The 23,346-nt window shown below is 36.3% G+C and overlaps 1 protein-coding gene across 1 annotated transcript in view; it reads right to left on the bottom strand.

Annotated features, from left to right (window-relative positions):
* The window catches only part of LOC105193207, a 293,217-nt gene extending 271,287 nt beyond the window's left edge, over positions 1-21,930 (bottom strand). The window contains 1 exon segment of the mRNA XM_039454349.1: positions 19,798-21,930. Coding sequence (XP_039310283.1) covers positions 19,798-20,206 — 409 coding nt within the window. The 5' untranslated portion in view covers positions 20,207-21,930.
* Between the last annotated feature and the right edge of the window lie 1,416 nt (positions 21,931-23,346).

Raw genomic sequence — 23,346 nt, 5'->3', positions numbered from 1 at the left:
TGAGGTCACGAGATTCCGTCGTTTCGTTTATAATTTCGCCGTGCCCCGTCGAGGGAAATGAATCGCACGTGAGCGCAAAGACCAGAAGGAGCAAGAATCGGAGAAGAAAGCAGCCCGCCGCCAGAAAAATCAATATCGTCGCCGGTGTGTTTTATAAACGGCTGCAAGACGCGCCATCGACATTTGTGTAGAAAGAAGACGAAGCCCTTTTTATTGATAGCCACTAAGTTATGACACGTATACAAATACATATTCTCCGTTACCAATCCTGATTCATCGCGAGATTTATTAACGCGATGTAATTTTGGATCGCACGATAAAAATATCGCGCTCACGTGACACTCACGAATTCAGGGACTATTTAGAACATCTAATATCTTTTCCAGTATTTGGAGCATCGTATATTTAGATCAAGAGTATTAAAAATTTTTAATGAGCTTGTAATGGACAAATGACGTGAAACGTAGCACTAAATGAAATAACTGTTTCAAAATAAGAATGTCCGAAATATCATTTAGTATCACTACTTTGACGATGTAATCGTAATTACATCATCTAATTAAGTATAAATTTGATATCAATCAGTTTGTTCTTTTATCGACTCATTTATCGTCTTTAATAGTCTAAACATTATTAAAAAATCATATATTAACAGCGTATAATCTGATCGTTGAGATACATTTCATCCCAGTTAGAGAATTTATGCTAACTACTACATTCGTGAAACGCGATAGTTGACGCTGAATCCGTCGTGATTGAACGAGATCAAGGCACGTTGAAGAAATGACGGGAGAACGACGGTATCGGGAACAACTCGTCGCCGGTGACGCTTCTGAATCGCGTAATCGGCATGCGCGCTCTTTCGTCCGCGTTATATAATTGCACTGCGCCGCGCTGTGCAGCGACGTAGCGACGGAATTGCCGGGACGTGCAGCGGACCCCGTTTCTCCGTCCGACAATAATTTATCCTCGGCTCGATGCGCCAGGCGTCGGTTTATTGCCAATATATCGTTGCACCTCCGGCGTACTTTCCTAATCTGCATCGCGCCCGCGATACATCGAGTGTCTCGGAATTCACGGGGAAAGGAGATCGTGCGGATCGAACGGATGCACTTTCTAGTGCCGTCGGAGGAATGATTTAGGCATGCTGCATGACCTATCGACGACGGAAATCTCTTAGTCGCGGGTTTTGCTTTGCAGTAAACTTTACAGTTTATTTTTATTGGGCGAGTATCATTTAATAATAAAAACATTTATAATTGTCTTAATAAATAGTCATAAAATTGTACTAAATGTATTAAGAAAAAGACAAAGTTATACTATTCTTTGCAGGTTATTTTTATGAATTCTTTAGAAGTCGTATTATCATTAAAAGAATTTATCACTGATTTCACTCAAAAATATTTTGTAAATAAACAATCAATCGATATTTTATTTTTTCTCTATTTTTTTTCTTTACTCGTTTCTTTACTAGTTTTTAGTGACAAAAATGCTACATACATTTACATTTTCAGTTTTTAATTTTAATTAAAATAGATTCTGAATACTGATACACTTTTATAAAAAAAAAAACACATGAAAAGTGAACGTTGCAAATATAACACTGACCGCTAAAATGTTAATGTCATTGTTATCATATAATTAATAAATATTAATTAATTTTTTCATTTTCCGCAAAATGTTTTCTCCTGCGATAAACATATTTATAAACTCTTTTATCTCGCGAATCCATAACCATCAATGGATTTGTAAGTAACACGGTTTGTGTGTTAAATAGACACTATTTATATATATGCGTGTGTAACAGTCATCATCAAATGCATGAAAACACACAATTGAATTTAAATTCACGGCATTGCAAGGAATTCCCAATGTTGATTCGCTTCGAAATATCTAGTGGAAAGGGTCGATGGTAGGCGCGAATGGCCCGGCTCGATTTTTAATTCGATCGATACGCATCGCCCGGAATCGAATCAAACGCCTCTCCATGTGGTTTCATCACCGCGGTATTTGCGTTTGCATTTTCGTCAGGATGAAACTTTCATTTCTTATGCAACTGTTACTGACACGTACCACCAAATGTACCGTAAAGTTTGTACAGTTAAAATCACGCACACAAAAGAAGTTTTTGCTTAAATCATAATTCGTAATAATAATGGAACAAACGTTCAAAATATACATACAAAAAATAAAATAATTTAAAAACATTACTTTAATTTTTAGTACTAATATATATATTTATATATATTTTTTTTATTTTTTAATAACCATTACCTATTTTAAAAATATTTTGCAAACGTTATATAAAATATGCAGAAAATATAGTAAAGTAATATATTCACATACATTCATGCTTTTATAAAACTTCTTATATCGTATTTTAAAATTATTATTTGATATAAAATATAACTTATTTATGTCACGAGTATTTTTGTGAAAATTAATAAAAGAAGTTTTTAAATTAACAATTTAATAATATAATAATTGCTCACGCTATAAAAGAATATAAAATTTATTATTTTGATGGAGACTTCCATTTCAGAGTTCTTTATTACATCTGCAGATTCTGCTTTTTCGCACAATCACCAAGAATCTTTTATTTCGACTTGGAAAACAAGACGGAGCTATGACGACGATTTCACACGCCACGTGGCGTACCAACCACCGCAAGTTTCTGCTTTTAATATCATCATTGATCCAACACGCGAACAAACTAAAAAAAATGCAGACACCAAAACAGAGTAACTAGCTATTCTAGCAACAATTATCGCTTGTCCCTTAAATATTCTTCAAAATCAAAAAATTAATACGGTATTTTCATTCATACAGCTATCTTATTTCTGCAAAACGAAAAAATAATTTCACCTTAATTTCGTTTTCAGGAATACCAAAAGAGTATTTTTTAAATTTTATTCCAAAATTCCGTTAAGAAATTCCGAATTTAATAGTTATCCTTTATTTTCGGCTGTCTTCCCTGTTCGCGTGTCAAAATTGACGACGGCATTAAAATTGGCTCGTGCTTACTGGATGGCGTGTAAACTCGTCATCGTCGCGCGAACGGAGGCCGAGGGCGGGGCAGCGGATCGTCTACGAGAGGCCCCGACGTTCATAAATGACGGAGGAGGGTGATTACAACCCTCCTTTCATTATACGCCTTCGCAGCTCAGCGATGATTTTGTTATTCAATTGCTGCGAATCAAACTGTCTCGCCAGTAAATTTGCGATGGCTAGACTGCTCATGCAAATTCAGTTCGTCTATATTTAAGTGATCTGTTTTTAACAATGAAAACGACAGATCGCTTAAATTGTTAATTAGATAATCACATATAACGTTTTACTCAAATAAGGAAACTTTAAAAAATCAATGTAATCACTTACTTCTCCTCTATAGCATGTTATTAAATAACGATAGTTATAACATGTAATATAAGAAAATATTCTATAAGCTATAATAATCAAAACTTCTTGTTCTTCTTTTTGTAGAGAAAAATATTTCAATTTCTCTCTCTCTCTCTCTCTCTCTCTCTCTCTCTCTTCATCTTAAATCTTTATTAAAAAAGTGTTTTAGTATACCTAAATTATTTCGTGTTATACATTTTTAATATTTTATTTTGTACATATTTCCAGACTTTATTATTTATCCATATACTTTTATAGAATGTTCTTTTTTGTATTTCTTTCAAATAGCTGAAATTGTAAACAATAGAAAAGCAGTATTATTTTACTTAAACCACTGTCTTGCTGCAGGATATTATTTTTAAGCAGTTTCTATCAACTCCGCAAATGTCTGGATTGTTATCAAAAAAAAGTCCGATATATTTTTCTGAAATCTCAATATCTAAAGAACCTCGCGGAAAGAATGCAAAAATTCAATTTCACTATGGACGACAATAATAAGAACAAGAGTAAAGCAAGAAATAATCTCTATAAGATAAGTATTCCGCAAAAAGTTATACAATTATAAATGTTGTAAATCAACAAACTATCCAAGCGCGGTCAAGTTCGAGAAATCAGTAAGGCGCGATCGATCAGCGGCTACGAGATCCGCGATAAGGGGCGGAATCAACCCCCCGAGAGGGCTGCATGGTCTCCCAAGCATATTTGCGAACGCCCTTTAAGAGGCAAGGATTCGTGTCACGAATGCTCGCGTATCAAAGAAACCACGAACGGCGCGCAGCAGTGGAATATTTTTATAACGCCGTCGCCGTTGCCGATCGGAGGGGATGTCGTAGGAGAGGACACGCGAGGGGGCGTCACAGGTTTCGACACGAAAGCTCCGTGAACGAGCGCGTTTGCAGGCCTTATCGCGACGGTAGGGCCCTAAGGTAGAGCTTAACCCTTCGAAGGAAAGATCTAATCTGACCGGCGGTTTCCTTGGACTCGCCGCTGCTCGTTCTCGTGCTCGCAGTTCTCTTACGCCCTCCGCAAGTACCGCCGCCACCCGTCCCACCTTGCAGAACCACCCTCTTTCGCACCCCACAAGCACCCCTTCTTACCACCGCGATCGCGGTCGACCGTTTACTACCGTCTCGTGGTCGACATGATGACGACGATGTCGCACGCCACTCGTGAGAGCGCGAGAACGCTTGCACGCTCTAAACGCAAACGATTTTGAGTATGTATGTGTGTATGTGTTTGCCGGATATTCCGGCGGCGCTGAGTTGCGGTCGATCATTTATTCATATGTAATCTATAGGGTAGCTAGCGAAGTGCAGCTTGTCGCGAGCGACAACGCGCTGGGATCGAGCGGCCCGATGGGATAAAACGTAATCCCCGTTAATTGCGTTTTGCAATAAGGTAAAATAAAAGATATTCGTTAATACTTATGGAAAAAATGTAATCCTAAAGAATTCTGATCAGTTTTACAACTGGTTTATATCCGGTTGAGATTTGCGAGAAGATGGTTAATCCGAGGTAATTCTCTATTGATAACAGTAGTTAAAAATTCGATTCTCTTCTTACGGAAAATATAAGGAAAAGTTTCTTTGCAAAATATATATTAATTCATGCTAATGTATATTTTAAGAAATTCTCATTACTCTTAATTCTTAGCCGTAGGAATAAAATATGTAGATTCAGTAATACTAATTATTAATGAATTTGTGTGCTGCTTTTGTGTCTGCTTTTCCTATTTTTTAATTAAATTTTTAAATAGCTGAATTATTTTGATCGTTAAGATATTTTTAATAAGCGGGTAAACCTCACCTCGATAATTTCTGTTTCAACTTCGATACGAAACTAAAAAGTTTCTTATTCCGCAGCCTTATAATTCTACCCTTAGTAGAATATAATATAACTAAGATTTCCGCCTATAGGTAAATATATTTAGTTGTACTAAACTTTAAATTTTTCATTGACTATTAATGTTCAAAAATTTTTCAATTATTAAAAAATTTTATCTATCAGTTTTGATTAAAATCGAATATCTTTAGAAGTCCCATGTTTGTCATGAAAAAAAATTAAATGTGTTATTTTTGCAGTAAAACGTTAAGCATACACACGAAATTGGATATATAGGATCTAGCCGGATTTCTCAGCCGAGCCTCGAGATCGCGATACATCGATTTGACATCGTGGCATCTCTCGTCGACGCTCGTAACGACGCGCACGCATCGCGAATGCATAATTGCATATCAGGCGTGTTTAATGCACGCTTTGCCCAATGTAATCTTTCGGTGGCGTCTTCGCCGAACGTGTATCGACGATACGTGCACGTGTACATACTCTCGTGTGTGTGTGTGTGTGTGTGTGTGTGTGTGTATGTGTGTGGGTGTAGGTGTGCATGAACAACCACCCGGTCCACGTACGTACGCGATTCTACGTGACCGCGGTTGGAGGCGCCGACTAGCATAGCATTATGACGGTTGTAACTCATCGCGAGCCGCCGCGTTTGCGGAAAAATGGTAGCGGCGGTTGGAAAAATACGCCACGTGCATTTCCGAGCGGGCTCAATCGCTTGGAAAACTTCTATTTTACCGCGCTTCCGATTTATCGCGGGCACGTCGCGAGCCTTAGCGTGCTTTCTGCTTTGCGCGACGATGCTGCGGGCGTAGTCGTATACCACTATCGCGTGATTTTATTTCATGTGGAGGATATACATTGATTTTCGTAATATTAAACATTTGTTTTGAAAGATCAGAAATTATTTCTTCAAAAAGAGCCATCCGCAAATATCATTCAATGATACAACACAAGAAAACAACTTTTTTCAGCTTAAACGTTTTAAATCATTAAAATTTAATACTTTTAAATGATTTGATCGAGCGAATCTGATCTATTTATTGTAGAATAAAAATATCATTATTTCTTCACTTCTTTGATTCAATTCTTATCAGACTTTTCCTTTTTTTGGAGATAACTCAAGTCACAATTTTTTAATTATATCATTACTGTAAGAAATAAGCGATGTATTTTTAGCAGATAGTATCACAATATGTTTGCTGTAACAGTGACAGAGCTCAAAAACCAAAATTTTACAGTTTAACTGTTTAAAATTATTAAAATTTTGTAATATTAATTTTAAAACAAGATTTTAATGTAATAACGAATTGATGTAATAACCAGTTGTAAAGGAATAAAGGAATAACAGCGTCATTCAGTGTAATGAATTTTCATCGGAATTTTCTTTTCTTTGTTTGCAAATAACTCAAAAATGTCGTTATAACAAATGTCGTTGTTGTAACAAATGAGCGATATGATTTGAGATTATTGGCGAATTCGATCAGCAATTTCAGACGTTTCATCGATGCATTAAAGGGAAATCAAGCGCAAATTGGATGGAAAATTATTTTATTCATCAGCGACGGAACATTCGACAACTTTGTCATAACGTATTTAATGCGACATAATAATTTTAATTAAGGTAATTATTTGTAGTAATATTGTACGAGGTATTACAACACGAGGAACGTCAATATGCGAGCGCATGCCACCGGCCGTTTCAATTATACAATAAACGCACGCACACCATAAGGAAGTATGATCAAAGGGCGAGAATGTTTGTTAATGATTACCTTGAATTGGTCTGTAAATGCCATAGAAACCAGAAACGCGAATGGTAAGTCACTTATGACGCAGTTACGTGCAACGTAACGCTGCTTACTGCATTGCAGTGCGAGCAATTCAGAATTTAAAAATTTATATTATTAAGTTTTGTTACCCTAAACAATTGATTATAAAATAAATTAAATTTTATTAAAAGAAAAAGAGAAAATCAAGAAAAAAATTTAAAAATAATTTTAATTTTAATAAAAGTATAAATTTAAAAATAATTTTCAAAAATAATCATGCTTAAATTAGAAACATATTATAATAAATAATTTATACCTATATTAGTTTACAATTGTATACATAGTTTAAAAATATACTTAACAGAGATTTTGAGAGTAAACAGATAATGTAATATAAAATATTGAAAAAAAAGAGAAAACTTTATAATTAAACCATTATATAATTTTAAATATTTCTTCTTTTTATTGTATGAACTATTTAGCTTTTAAAATATAATATAGTATAATATTGATTTTACACATCGTAAAACTATCAAGATTCTTCCATTCAATGTAATTCTTAAACATTCCACGATCACGTGCATATGACTCGTGGGAAATTTAAGAGATAGAAATTCAGATTTATCTGTTAATAAATAAAGACGGTAAAAAGATTGAATAAATCTACTCGTCTTTTCACCTCCCAACTTCTACCAATCGCCTTGCGTATTTAATAGAGTCAGCCGCTGTTTTTATTTAAACACGGCCGGCTACGGCGCATTTAGCAGGCATGTTGACACAAAGAGGAAGGCGCGACTCGTTTCGGTAATCGCATTACATAAATGCGCGCATGCACACGCGGATGGCGAAGGCACGACGGATGCGTACGTAAGGAGCCAGCTCGAGTGCTCGATAAATCGCGTTCACAAACGCCGGTGATATTTGCGTCCCGTTTGCCTCCCCAGGAGTTTACCCAGAAATCGTTGGCGCGAACGAAGCGCAATTCCTACAGACGAGGCCCGTAATAAGGGTGTAAACGATGAACCGACGACTTGGCGTCGTCGCGTCGCGTCGATCACCTACGCGATTCCACGAATGTGCGTGCCTCACGACTGCCGTAGCGGTAAAAAGTCCACGAAAAGATTTTGCTTGCCTCTCGCTTCGAGGAAGCTGCTTTTTAAAACGCACCCCTGGAAGTACCATCTCCGCGTAATGGACAAATAGGGAGCAGAACGCCGCGTTGCAAAGTGTGTAAAAATCTCTTCGCGAACTGAAAATTTCAGGAAAGCAAATAGATAACAGTATTCTGTGTAATCAATTTTAGATAAATCTTACTTTAACTTAACCTGAGGTTTACTTGCGAAGGTATCTACCACATTTACCCGAAGAAATTCAATAAAATTTTTTAACAAAAAGGAAAAAAAAGATTTGACTTGAAAACAGCTGATGCACTGATTTTTCATCGAAACTGCACGCGAATCCAATACAATGATTGACACTAAGTTTGAAGATCAAGCTTGACGAGCTTCATGCGCTAGAGCTTCCACTTTAAAACGTTTATATGCTCAAAACTCGCGAGAGTGTAATATCGAGGGCTGCCTGAGAGATTGATAACGGACTCGATTTTCAACTGCATCCGGATGAAAAAAGCCATTTCATGAATTTGATACTCTTCGCGAGGCCGACGGTTTCGTACCGCGTATTTTTATACGCGATGTGCGGCGAAGAAATTTTCGATCGATTGCGAATCGTTGCGCCGCGCGGATGCACTTAATTCGCAAGATTTCAGGATGATCGCGATACGCGCGCATTCGGTCAAATGTATTTTTCTCTTTTTCAACTGCCGTCATTGTATTCGCATTCTCGACAAGTAATGTCCATTTGTACATATGTATTTTAAATCACAACTTATTTCAAGTATTGTATTTTATATAATACAATTTAAATCCCTAACTTGCAATATTTCGCTTTATCTTATTACTTTAAATGTTGTTGCGCGCTATAAACATACATTACTATATGTCTTCTAAGTCAAAAATATGTGTTAAACCTTGGAAAGTGCTACTCATTTTTCCTCCATTAACATCACTCTGAAAATTTACTCAGAAAATTTTTAACTATTTTTTACACTTTTTCAAAAATTACTTTAACACTTTTTATTTTATAGATTGCAAGGTGTTAAAATAATTGAACTAACACTATTTTAATGTCAATAAAATCTTACTAAATGTTATTTTGAGCTATCAACATTTTAGTAATAAAGGACTGAATTAACGTTTGAAGGAAAGTTTACAATTTACCTATAATAGCACTCCAAAAATAAACTGGTAAGAGATAATAATAAAGATATAATCTACAATTACATTATACTTCTTCAACAATTGATGCCACCTGACATATTATATCCATAATTGTGCAAGTTAATTTTTTAAGACATTAGCTTGTTGGTAGGAATAAGAAATCTCTCACAAACGAAGAAAGCAATAACTCTAAAACAATAGCATTGAAAAACGCCGTTCAACGAGAAACACAATAGCATTTTGCAAGAGAGAACATCATTTCGTGGAAAACGTAACGTTTTACGAACGGATAGTTATAACCGATGATCGATGAGGGTAACGGACATGTGCCTTATTTTCCTTCTCCTTCACCATTTTCCCTCTACCCCGTTTTGTTTCCTACTTCTTTGCCGCAACACTATTGCCGGAAGTTGCCTTTGCCCAGCGAGCTCGACCAGGAAACTTTTGTCTCGCAGGCAACCAGGGCTTTGCCGATATTGGTTTCTCGAACGTTATTTACCTTTCCCCTAATCCCCGGTCCCTCGCGCACCCCTTGAAGCTTGCATCAAGCGGTACCACTGGTTCATAATAAGGGTTCGACGCCCCGTGAGGCGTCGACCAATTCTACTAAATTCCGATGGCTGTAAGCCCTATTGCTTCTGACTCGCTTATGTACGCTCTTGTCCTATTTTTTCCGTATCTACTAATACTCAGAAATATCACAGAATATGTCTATGATTTAAAGCATATAAACGTACACACACACAAACTAACGTAGCAATCTAATAAAATTATTATAAAAATTAAAATTAATTATTACACTTATTATTGCAGTTAGTATTTATGTTATGAGCAACATTATATTACGTTATTATCTTATGTTGCTCCTATTATTGTTATATTATTATCGCTGAGGTATTGCGGTGGAATCTATCATCAATTTAAATATCATATTTGCCCTTTGACTGCAAACGATGGGCCCTACAATCATTGCATATTACTTTAATGGTATATTCTAGAAATTAATTAAAGCCAAAAATCCTGATATGGAAATGTTAAGCTCATAACAATTTTCAAATTATAATGTGTTCAATAAATGTGTTCAAAGTAGCCCAATGATATATTGATATTTCAAGTAATATCTAATCAAATTATCAAAAAACAAATAGATGTAAAAGATTAAAGTTTTCAAGATTTTTAAGAAACATTTTACTATATTAAAACAACTAAATAAAATTTTAGAACAGAGGATGAATAAGACCGTTTTTGGGCTTTCTTTCGATTTCCGTTACTTTTTTTTTTATTTTTAATAGCTTTTTAGTGTGAACAAAAATAGATTACATATCTGAGTTCTAAAGTTCCATTAGAAACATTTTTCCAACCAGTAACTCACATTGATCTGCTAAAAGCTTTTACAATTATAAATGAAACTTTATTCAGATATGTACTATATATATTTCTTGTTCGCTAACTAGGCTACTAGAAAGTGAAAAAATTATTTAATAATGTATAAATCGGGGAGAAAGCCCAAAAAACGGAACTGAATAATTAATTCTAAACTTTTTCTTATTAAAAAGTATTTGAGATCAGTAAAAAGCGCTAACGTCACAAATTTTTGCCCTCTTTTAATCGTTTGCATTTTATTTTAATTTGGCATCAAGTTTAATTTACTCTGTTTTAATTACAACGTGCTTGTTCCGTTAATTTTATTTTAATTAGATTGTGTTCCCGTAGTCTAAACTTATCTCAGTTCTGATAGTCGAGTAATTGCACTCCAGTAGTCCATTTTATCTTAATCAGACTCTGATCAGGTTTGCTCGTTTTATTTTGGTTTAATTAAGCTACGTTAAAATGCGTATATTTTCCTCTGGTCAATATGTATTAAAATAATTAACACAATTTACTTTAATTTAATCATAATTTATTATACTTATTTTAATTTTATAATTTTATTATTAATTTAGCTATTTATTATTTAATAATCATTTCTTTTATGTTTGATCCATTTTACTTATTGTATTTTGCTTTATTTCACATACTAATTAATTAATTCCATCCTTACGTCTCCCCAATAAATCCACCTTAATATAAATGTTTGTAGCGAGTAGGGAAAGGGGAAAGGAGAGTGTGTATAACTGTAAAGTTTTACTATGTTATGCTTATCTTATCAAAGGTATCGTATATTCAATATAACAATGAAATTTACACTTGAACTAAAACTAATAGAGGTGTACCTCTCCACTTCGAATAAGGTTACGTTAGACTTTAGTCGAAGGTCGAATTGATTATAACTCGTACAACAAGCGTTAAATGCGGTAAAACTATCGCTATTTACGCATGTACAGTTAAATAGATAATACTATTGATAATATTTTGTATTAATAAAACGTTACTGTCTTTCCCTCTTTCTTTGTTTTTAAGCCCAAATTTTTCGATATAAAAGTACTGTTTCTTCCTGCAAAAATATTTTAAATACTTAGTGATATCTTTCCTTTAGCTTAATTACCTAGTCAAACTACTGTTCACATTTCCATCGCAATAAAGTCGACTTGTGATGGTAGCAAAGAGAATCGTGGAAGTTCATACAGCATGTTACTAAGACACAAAGGTATGCGTTAAATACTCTACGTTTCCGAGATACGCTAACAGGAAAATTTCCGTGCTGTCGATTTTAACGAGTATCGAGGCTTTCGTCTGGGTGATCAACAAGGTCGATCCGTTTTATCCTCTTATTTTTAGCACTCTTTTCCAAGAGCGCGTCTCTCAAACGTATCTTCTTCGACACGATCGTGATTGGATCATTATCGCTCTTAATTGAAAAATTAGATCGCGCAAACTACTCGAGTAAAATAAAAAAAGAAATAACTATCTAATTGCCATTTTTCGCGATATTGCATAACTACCGTGAATGTCTGGAATGGATTAAATAGACGCTTGATTTATTCATTGATTTTGTTACCTCTACAATTTTGAACGAATTCGCGGTTGCATTCCGCACTCACGACGATTAATCTCGCTCAACGTGCGCATCCCGCAGTCGCATTTCATTAAGCGTTTTCTCTGGACGAAAGTCGTTATGCACCTCGATTCACCCCGTTGGCACGGCAATCGATTCGCGTAAATTTGATTCCGAAAATAACAAAATGTTTCAGCCTGCGTAAAATACATTTCGATATTTATCGTCTTTTGTTTTACAGTTTTTATCAAAGAAATTCTAAATTATATTAAAAATACTAACAACCATTAAATTTTTTCATAAATAAAAAATAAAGACGTAGACTTTTTTTGGATAAATAATATTAACGTTTGCACAAATAAATTATAACAATCAGTTTGACTTAAAAAATTTTCAATATCGCAAGCATTAAAAAAGAGATATAAAAAAACTAAAATAGTTAATATAGATTTTTATCTTTAAGGTCAAAAATATATATGTATACATATAATGTATATGAAGAGTAAATTAATCAAAAGAGGAAAAGTACGAGAAAAAAATATCTTATAGCTTCATAAAAATCCTGTCTATATTTATACTTTCGTCGCAATTTCTTTTTCTAAATACGTTGAGTGTCTTGCATAACAAAATTCTCCGGAACATTTATAGTCTTCTTGCAAATCTATCTTTGCATGTCTTTTCTCATTTTGAGATGGAAGCAGTCCCAGAGGCAGCAGGAAACACCACACTGCCGCAAGGCTGACGCGCCCTCGGAAGGTTCGAGGAGACTTCTAGCAGGGGTGTGCTGAAGATGCAGACAAGAGATCGAGAGAGAAAGAGAGAGATGAGGAAGGGGAGAGTGAGAGAGATAGCAAATATTCAAGCCAGAATGAAAAAGCTGCGACGAGTAGACATGAGAAGTAGAGCGAAAGGGCTTATACGATCCGAGTGCTCAGCCGGCGAGCTCTTCTCCGCGATGACGTGGAATTCCGAGGGGCGGTCTCGTGAACGCGGCTACTCCGTCGCGACGCCGGACGACTCCGGCGCGCATATGAAACGTCATTCCATGTGATTAACGGCCGTGAAATTAATTTTGCGCCGCACGACGCCGAACGTGCTTTAAGCGTCGTCGCTCGGGGGAAGAATGCACCAACTATTTTGAACCGGCACGGTCGATTACACCGGACGACCAGCAAATTTCGGTATAGAATATTAATGACGCAACTAGAAATTCAGGTAAAAAAGGAATGCGCCGATCATTTCATTTCCCTTTTACTTAGATAAGTTTATTAGAGAGATTTTTCTCTATAACAGATTCAAAAGATCGTATGAAGAAATTACAGTTAATTAGAAATTATTATTTTTAAATTTAAACGCGCAAAATAATATGACTTTAGACAACTAAAATATTTAATTGAAAACACACAAGTCATGCACATGTGTGTATATATAACTAAAATTTTCCTAATTTAGAAAGATATTGCGTTCGATGATCAAATCTAGCGACCCAATAACAACGGATACTTCTGCTTCGAATAATATAAGTTTCTTTTCCTAACAACGAATAAAATTGCGCAACTACAAGAGAGAATTGAAAGTTTCGTGTCTGGTTTAAAGCCCTGATGAAACTTCATGCGAAAGCGGTGTTATTGGAACAGCCGAAAATTTCGCAATTCCTGAACGAACGACCAGAAATGTCGACTTGGAGGCACTTTGGATTTGTTCGAAGGCAAGCTCGTTACGACGCTACCCAGCATAAAGTAGGTCGCATGAAAATAGCTGTGACGTTAAAACCGGTTCAGCGTGCGATTTAACATTATGAAGATATTCATCCCTGCCTCTTCTGCATCAAGCTTCCGTACTTCGCTCAGCGATCGCATATATCTTTCATATGTGCAGTATGGGACCATAATAACATGCATATATTGCAATCTTTCAAAAATTCTTCTTTAAAAAATTGATTGTCTATAAATAATGTAAAACATATTGTTTAACTATAAAATTATAAATGTAATTTATATAAAACTGTAAATTATGATTTATTCTAATTTAATTTTAAAATATTATTTCATTCATAGTTAAATCATCTATACTTAATCAGATGAGAAATAGATAAAAAGTTTATAATTATTTAATGATTGCATAGCAAGTTGAATATATGCTCTGAACTTTGTTATAAATTCAAAAACATTAATAATTTCTGTATAATACGGTTCAGAAAGTTTTAATGCGATAGAAAAATGTACAATATAAGCGTGAAAGTACAATTGAATTCAAATGTTAGTAAAAGAACATCGAGAATAAAATACCAACCATTTCCGTCGATTATGCAACTTTTTCCTCGCAAAATTTGTCATCTTATTGACTGACTTTAGACGTCTATAAAATGTCACAAAATCATGTTAAAATATATATATTAAGCCAGAGAATTCTATAATAAGAGGAAGTAAATTACGAGCTTTGTAATTTAATTTCACTTTTTGAATTTCTAGTTTAATTTTATTTTCTCAAGATTTTTAATGAATTGGCATCTTCATCTCCATCCCATCTCTCTCTCTCTCTCTCTCTCTCTCTCTCTCTCTCTCTCTCTCTCTCTCTCGTCTGTACCATCTCGATTTTCTCTTATCTTCAATCTTGGCAAATATGAGTAGAACTTTGAAATGCGTAACATATTGAAGAAAAAAGTTATAAAGCATCGTTAATGATTTATCATATTTTTTTTCATACAGCAGAAATAATTAAATTACAAAAATAGTTGAAAATCTTCTCAAAGTTAAGACCATAATTTTTTCATTATAGTTAATTAAAAATTAAACCCACATTTATAAAAAAATTTGTCTTTAAAATAATTTAAAAGTGTTTCAGTTTGTCTTTGTATTAAATCACTTTAAAAAAATTTAAACACGGATAAAACATACATACTATTTAAAATAAAAGATATTATTTACAAGTTACAATAGTAGTAACACAATAAACTTACCAACTTAAATAGAAATATTGTTTTTATCCAAAAAGATTTCTTAGCAAAAAAATTTAAAAAAAGTTACCAAAATTTATTAAAGGCTACAGACGTGTGAATCGATATTACGAGCGGACCGAAATAGTGGCGACGAGAAACAGTTCGTGGTTCGTGTAGAGAGGAGTATTCTGCGGCGCGAATTCGGCGTGCTAAGAATCGATGAATTATGCAATACATCGAACGATAAATCTCGAGACTAGCCCAGTCTGATCGGATTAAACGTATTTCGTTATTTATACTCCACGCCTAGATAGAGACAATGTTTCGAGCATACGGCAATTCCATGGGGAAACGACCAATTTCCGTCGCACAGTGTCCACCGTGGTACCTTAGCGTAGACGTACTGAAATATCAATATACCTCACATGACGTACGTCAATCTGTTATATCTATATATGAATATATCCATCTAATAATTCCAAATAATTTCTTAATTTTTTAGCGATTTATATTCCAATGCAATAATCAGAAATCAAAGCCGCTTATAATGTTTACAGCGCAATACTTTCACTTTGTAATAAAACTTTTAATGAAAATCAAGAATTAAACAACAATTTAATTACATTATATCGGTAAACCTCCCTTTGAGGTAAACTATACGCCAGAAATTAATATTTTATACACGATTTAAATTGTAAATTTCTATCGAGTCCAGGTGAATGTTGCTTTGTCCCATATAGTACGTATAATACAAATCAATGCTGCTATAGAATATGACAAATTATAAATTTAACAAACATGTAAGTAAATTTAACAAATTTAACTCTGATTGTGTAAACAATATTGATTTCTAATGTGTCAATATTAATGTAAATGAAATATTGTAACATTTTCTTGCTTTGATAACAAAACTTTCGACGTAACTCTTGCGAATTACACAATAATTCAATTGAGCTAAAACGTATTGCCAAAAATATAAATATTTTTTTATAAATATTTATAAAAATCATCACTTGAATTCAATAAATTTTAATATATACTCAAATCGACTGTATTCTCCAAAATTTATTAAATGTCATTTAGTCTCATTTCGCACGACACGATACAATTCTGGTCGTGGATTATGATGGATTGCCCAAGTGCTTAACTTCCATCAAAATTATTATCAATTCTTAGGGCAGAGATTCCCGGTAAACGCAAATTTTTTTTAAACGCTCGGCCATAAGTTTTTTTTTCCACGATAAATTGTTTCGCCCTCGATTGGTCCGAACGTTTATGAAACGTCGGCCGATAAACGAGCGATAAATTGGAGTCCGCCCGGACGATCATCTTTCATCATTAAACACGTAGAACGCGCCAACGCGGCAAAGTTCCGTGGGGAATGTAAGACGATTCTCTCGCGGAAGCTTATTTCGGAGTGTCACGGACGAGAAGGTGCAAACGAATCGGCTGCAATTATACGTTTACGTGACTCCCGTCGCTCCTGATTACTTCGCGAAAATTCAACGACCCCTCAAAAAAGAAGACAACTACACTTTGCGAGCTCATAATCGCCCACTAAGAAATTAATTCCACGATCGTTAAGCAAGGTATTCGATGAAGCAGATCACGTTTCATCATTAAGTCTTCCCGATAGGCATTTTGCAGAAAACGTTTACATAATGCTCTCGAAAAAGTAAGTAGGAAGTATCGTCCCTTACAAATTTTGCAGACACGTAGTGAATAACTAATTTGAATGGTTGTATTCTACGTTAAATTGGATAGTATAAAAATTTATAGCAAAGGTTATTTGCATTAGTAGAACAAAAGAGAAAGAGAAGATGGTAATCTAAAAAAATAATTAAATTAGATAGTAAGATTGATAATTAATTAATCATAGATTTTGTTTGAAAAAAACCATCGTTTTAAAGAAGACATGTAAAAGAGAAAGTTTAACAAAATAATTGAAAATAAAATCAAGCCTTTCGCTAATCTTTTCAATTTTTTTAATTTGTTTTTTAAATAAAAGTATTACCAGATTATACATATTATCTGCTAATTATCTAATTGCTTTCATACAATATTTGCAACATGAGAAATGTAATATTAAATTCTATTTTAAAGAAGAAAATTAAATAAATGGTTTAAATATATTAATATCCCATTTCAGAGTGGACAGTTCGTAAAAATTGTACATATGCAAATAAAAATTAATTCGAAACAAAATACATTAAATGTCGGCGATAAAATAAAATATATACGGACTGGTGTGTTTAAATATGGCAAATATGCGAGAATAATTAGATCCGCGCGTAATGCAGTGAAAATTACGCTTGACTAAGTTTTTCATCACATATTAGCAAAGCTATGTTGTGTGTGCAGGATATACGTTAAACTTCTCTCAACATATAAATGAACTGCGACAACAGTATCAAATAACTCTAGGATTGTGCACACCTAATTATCATAATACAGTTAAATATAAAATTTGATCATAAATAAAATAACAAGGATAAAGGATTATTCATACAAATGCAATTCTGTTAAAAGGTTTTCGTTTTATTAAGGGAACTATTCGTAGGTCATAATTAATATGAGTCAAGGATACCCGAGTTCACGGGCATCGCGTATAAGACCGACGAATAAACCGGACCGGGGTTGATCGTCTTTCATCATTAACGCTCTCTATAGCCACGTAGACGATACCTTGCTGCACGAGGAATTCCACAAGGGGTACGAACGACTTCCATTCGGGTTTGAACTTACGCTACTGCTCTAGCAAGGAGAACGTAGATAACCTTCGATCGAACGCGCGACCTCAATCGAAGTTCATCCGAGTACGAGACCGGAGTGCTCACACGGACACAAATAATGCGATCAATTACGCCGTAACTTCTCTCGTTACTTTATACGTCGGTGATGATGTGGTGCAATCGCAAGCATCGAGTTAACATATAAAAAGGTCGCGAGTCACTTAACTCATCGTGACAAATCAAAGCGCTTTATGTTTTTAATATTAAGTTTAATTTATTCAAGTTTGTAATTTGCATAATTGTTAAATTTTTTTCTCATTTAAGGAAGCTTCCTATAACTGTTGTCTAAATAATTTTGCAACTGTTTAATGTAATCTAACAAATAAAATAAGCTAAAATTTTGAGACTTTTTTACGAAATTCTAAAATTTCTTCTATCCAATTTTCATTATCATCTTTGTAATAATGTAATAAACAGCTTTGATAAAATCAGAATGCAGAACAATGGAATCGTTCAGATGAATTATTAAGGAAGATTATATCAAAGAAGATAAATTTGATCTCATTAATATTTTTTCTTATCAGATTGTCCTGACGCACATTAAAAACATGCAAGTTATGTCAGATTGACGATTAAATTCATAATGCGGAAAACTTGAGTTGGTTACGCACTGTTAAATTAATAACCCGTTGTAACCGAATTAATGATCCGCTCATCCGCGAATGAGAATCATAGTATCCAGTAGCTGCGGTTAGTGGAACGTGGCTAGAGCATACCTACAGTTATTGGTTCCCGTTCAATTATTGGAGCCTATCCCTCCCTCTCTGCCAGAATTCTACTCAAATAGAATATTATATTATATGGCAAGCAAAATGGGAACGCTCTTAAAGGAAAATACGTGTTAATTGTACCAAATAAATTTTTACGATTTTCCAAGTGGCTTATTTTTTTAAATTTTCCTTTTTATCCTTGTTCATGATTAGATTCATGGAAATGATTATAAAAACTTATATATTTTTCGAAACCTGCTTGTGTAAAAAGATTCAATTACGTTTATCTATTATTTTTCATTCTGCCTTTCCGTAAATTTGCGTTTGATATTATTTTAGACCATAAATATTCTTGTAGGCTGTATTGCTGTTCCGCTTAAAGTGCTTCACTGCCAGCTTCGTGGAAATATATTTTGTGCCAATATCATGCAATATTTAATTCCGTAAAAGCACTAATGAAAACGCGTTTCTACGACGGTTAGCCAGAGCGCCGTTGTAATTACATTGGAATTTATTTTCCAGTCCGTTGCCATTAGTACCGGAATATTATTTCATTGTTCCACTAATAACCGGCGTTGTATGCGAATTGTATAAAAGCAAATTTTCGCGCTCGCAACCTGGTTTATGTTCCCCCAATATCTCATTAAAAATCAAAATTCATCGTGTTTGCCGTTGACTTTTATCGATGAGAGCTATTAATAATTATGATACATGTAATTGCTACACGTAGATTTTCTACTTACAAATAAAACGGCAATTTTTAACTAACTCATAATAACTACTTTTTTTTAGAATTTTACGCTTTATACCTGGCTATTATTAACTTCACAACATTACGAGTACGTTGTGTTACATACGTTATATACATTACGTGTCAAATAATTATTGTCTTTGTATTATTTTATGATTTTTTTTTAAATCTCTAAAATATATCTTACATATCCGTTAAATGTCGCTTCTAAAGATTTTTTTACAGAGTTTGGATAGAAATCAGTGCAATAATGGGACAGTTATCCTTATGATAAATGAACATGTATTCACAGCAGAAAGCGGGCGGAATATACATAATGACTATTCTACATCAAATAAGCTATTTTTTTATATCAACTTTACGATCCCTCGGGACGACTTACCGCTTCTTCCGGTTGGCGTCGGCGCGGACGTGGACCTGCCGGTGGGCTCCGGAATCGGGTAGGGTAGGTCGCAGCATTCCCGCTCGGGGAATTCACTGGCGCGAGCGCAGCAGCAGGACAGCGCGACGAGCAGCGTCGTCAGGGTCGTCAGTAGGGGCCGCGAACGCGACGTGAGCGTCCCGGCGACGCGCGCCGTTAGACCGTCATGCCCCGTCATCGGTCCTACCAGTCGGCCAGAGCCGATTCGAGGACTGCGAGGGATTCTGCACTGCGAGATCTTCCTCCTTCCGAGCTCCTCGCTCGCAGCATCCTGCGAGCAGCTTTGGTACCGCCCGGTCCCCCAAGAGCCGTCGCCACCGCGAGTCACCTCGGTGGTCCCCGCGGCGCGATCCTCATCGTCATCACACATACACAGTCGGATCCTACACTCGCAGGACCAACTCCCGCCAGCGGAAGCGCGATTCGTCCGCGGAATCGATGGCGCACCGAGGGGGAGCTTGCTTTGACTCTCAATGTTACAGTGACTGTCTCGAAATGTCACTTATTGTTTGAGAGAACTCTGTTTCTATCTCAATTCAATTATTAATATCCGTAATCAGTCCTTAGCTAGGCGGTAATTTCTTGAGCAAGTTGACTAAATGCCGGAGTTAAAGGATTTAGATGCTTCGCAAAAGTGTCCACTAAGTTTTCGCGCGAGAGATCCTTCACGTGTCACAGATTTGAGAATTTGACGAATCAAGCTTATCACGGATAACTCTAGTTTTTTGTAGCAAGGTATATTAATATCGATCGACGGTCCTTTTATTCCTTAGAAACTTAACGTTGACAAATTATTCTTCCAACGCCGAAGATGTTCCTGGTACATCACGAGATAGATAGAAAATGGAAGAGTCTAAACACTTGAGTAAAGTTTTCATTGTATCGGTTTTCCATTGTCGATAATTTTGCTTGCACACACAGCTACAGGTCCTATAAATCATGCCCCCGGTATTATGATTCTTATTTTTATTGCAATACACAAGTTTTTAGGCGAACCAAAGTTATGTACACACGTAGCGAAAAGATCGAGACATATTGCTTTTCGCGAAAGTATTCAGCAAGATTCTACTATGAGAGAACGCCTTTCCCTCTTGCAGACTCATAATTCATAAATCCTTCCCGCGATGCTGCGAATCTTTTTCCAGCGAGGCGTTAAATAGATAAACACTTTGCAGAATAGACACTTCATAGAAAGGTTCTTCAACGCTCTTCATTAAAACGCTACTCGCCACCTATTTCAGAGATCCTTCTTTTGCAAAATTGAGATCTGTTTTAGCGCTCGGAGTATCTTCGACCGTCAAGTTTAAGACACGTCCAAAAAATATCGCACTATTCCCCCGAAATTTTTCGCACTGGATCCTTTTACTCTTTAAAATTCGGGATCTGCAAGACCTCCGAATTCGAGAAACAGCGAGGATTTTTTTTTTTTTGAGCAACGCACGGCTTTGATTGGAAGAATATCGAAATTATAAAAAGAGAGACGCTTCTCTCGAAAACCAACGGTATGTCGTAGGTATTTCTTGAGGTAGCGGGAATCACGCTATCTTCTCATTCACCCTTGTCGAATCGTAACACACACACACACACGCGCGCGCGCACACATACACACACACACACACACACACACACTAGCAATCTACCAGTCGAATCGCACCGATCTCCCGAAAGATCGAGTCATTTGCGATCAACCCGAAACCAATGTTCTCCATGCGATCAACGCTGATTCTCGCGACCGGTGTCACTTACAAAGACGACTAGTTCGACAATTCACGATAATAACTGTCATACTCTCGCGAGAACCGATCTTGTCTCCGAAAGATCAATTTGCCGCCGATTTTGGAGCGCCGTCCCGATCTTCCTCGAGGTGGATCGGTGTTTTGGTTTCCCTCGAGGACGTGTCCCCTTCTTGAGAAAGTGTCCGTAGTCTTCGCGAACTCGAAAACGGTGATATTCGCCCGAGAGATCTTCGATAGGATCTCGTCCTCGTGTCGCGGCACTTCGCGGTCGCGTTTTCGCGTTCGGAGCCGAGAGCGCTGCGTCGTGGCGGCGTCTCGACGCCCAATGACGTTGAGGCCGTTCGCCGTACGAGCGAGAGCCACCGCGAGGACGCCCACCCCCGCTAACCCCCGTACCCTCTGCTCGTCGACACGCGATAGCTTCTGCGCACGAACTGGCGCGGCTTCGCTCGCCCGTGTGTATACGGGGTGTCGCGGACCTACTTCCTGTCGCATGCAGCAAAAAGTTACGTGCTGATGGCTTAATGTCGTGACATTAATAATTTTTGAAAAATTATGACGTAAGCAAATTAAAATGTATTAAAACTAATGAAATTGTACATACTCACATTAAAGAGAAATCAAATATTTCACTCTCCTCTCTCGAACTACCCTCGAATTTAATTCGTTAGTCCTAATACATTTTAATCCGCTTATGTTAAAATTTGTTGAAAATTATTGATAACACGGCACTAAGCTCTGAAAGTTACTCCTCGCAGAGTTTAAAAAGATATTGTCGTTTGCTTTTCAAGCAATATCAACGTAGGAGAAATTTCATTGACCATGCTTAATTATCAGAGGATTTAACGCTACAGCAGCGGACGTACTCCGTATTTCTATAGAAATACAATCAAAATGTAAATACACAGAAATAATAGAAAGGATCTCGTGTTAAGCTTCAAATATGAGAAACTCAAAGGAGCGAGTCCTCAAGGATCAAGCAAAATCTCCCCTCGTCGCGATTTTTCCGGGAAAGAATCGACCCGTGAAATTGATCGGTTCACTCGGAAATCCGCGAGTCGCAAGAAGAGGGACGATATCAAGTATAAATCCGGGACACCCCATAGGTACGTGTGCAGGTGTGTGTGGGCGGCTCGGTGCAGGTGTGCAGGTGGAGTGCTACGACGGTGTCCCCGCGCGGCGTCGTCGCGTCGAATCGAGCCGAGCGGCTCCGAGCGAACTACCCCGGCTAGCAGCAGCTAGGCTACCACCGCGCCGCGCCGCACCGCGAAAGAACGCGCGACCCTCGTTTTCAGCGTTGTGTGCGCCGTTCCTGACCTCGTTTTGCCCCGGCTTGTCGAGGTCGGTTACGCGGAAGTGCCCGCCGGCACGGTGTAGCGCGGCGCGCGGCGGGTTCCACTACGATCGTCGCTCGTAACTGGACTGGGAGATATTTAAATATAACGGGGTATTGATACCTTCACTCGTTCGGCATCAAATACCGCAAACATCAATGACTATTCAATACTTTCTGTGAACAACATCGTTAGTTTACTTACAGAATGAACGGCGATAAAAAGTGGCTTCTACGATAATGAATAAACGGAGACGAAGACGGAATTATCATAAATGCGCGAGTATTTCCGAGTTGCAATTTACGGGAAATTGTAAATGTTTTTGTTCAGCGTAACAAGCGCTTCAATACTTCGCATTCAATACTGCATTCCACACAGATATTGTTCCAAATTTATAATATCGAAGTATTTAATATCACACACATTCCCTAGCAATAAAA

This window comes from Solenopsis invicta, chromosome 10 (genome assembly GCF_016802725.1).
Source record: "Solenopsis invicta isolate M01_SB chromosome 10, UNIL_Sinv_3.0, whole genome shotgun sequence".
Classification (NCBI taxonomy): Eukaryota; Metazoa; Arthropoda; class Insecta; order Hymenoptera; family Formicidae; genus Solenopsis; species Solenopsis invicta.
The sequence above is the reverse complement of the archived record's forward strand: the minus strand, read 5'-3'. Positions and strand labels throughout refer to the sequence as shown.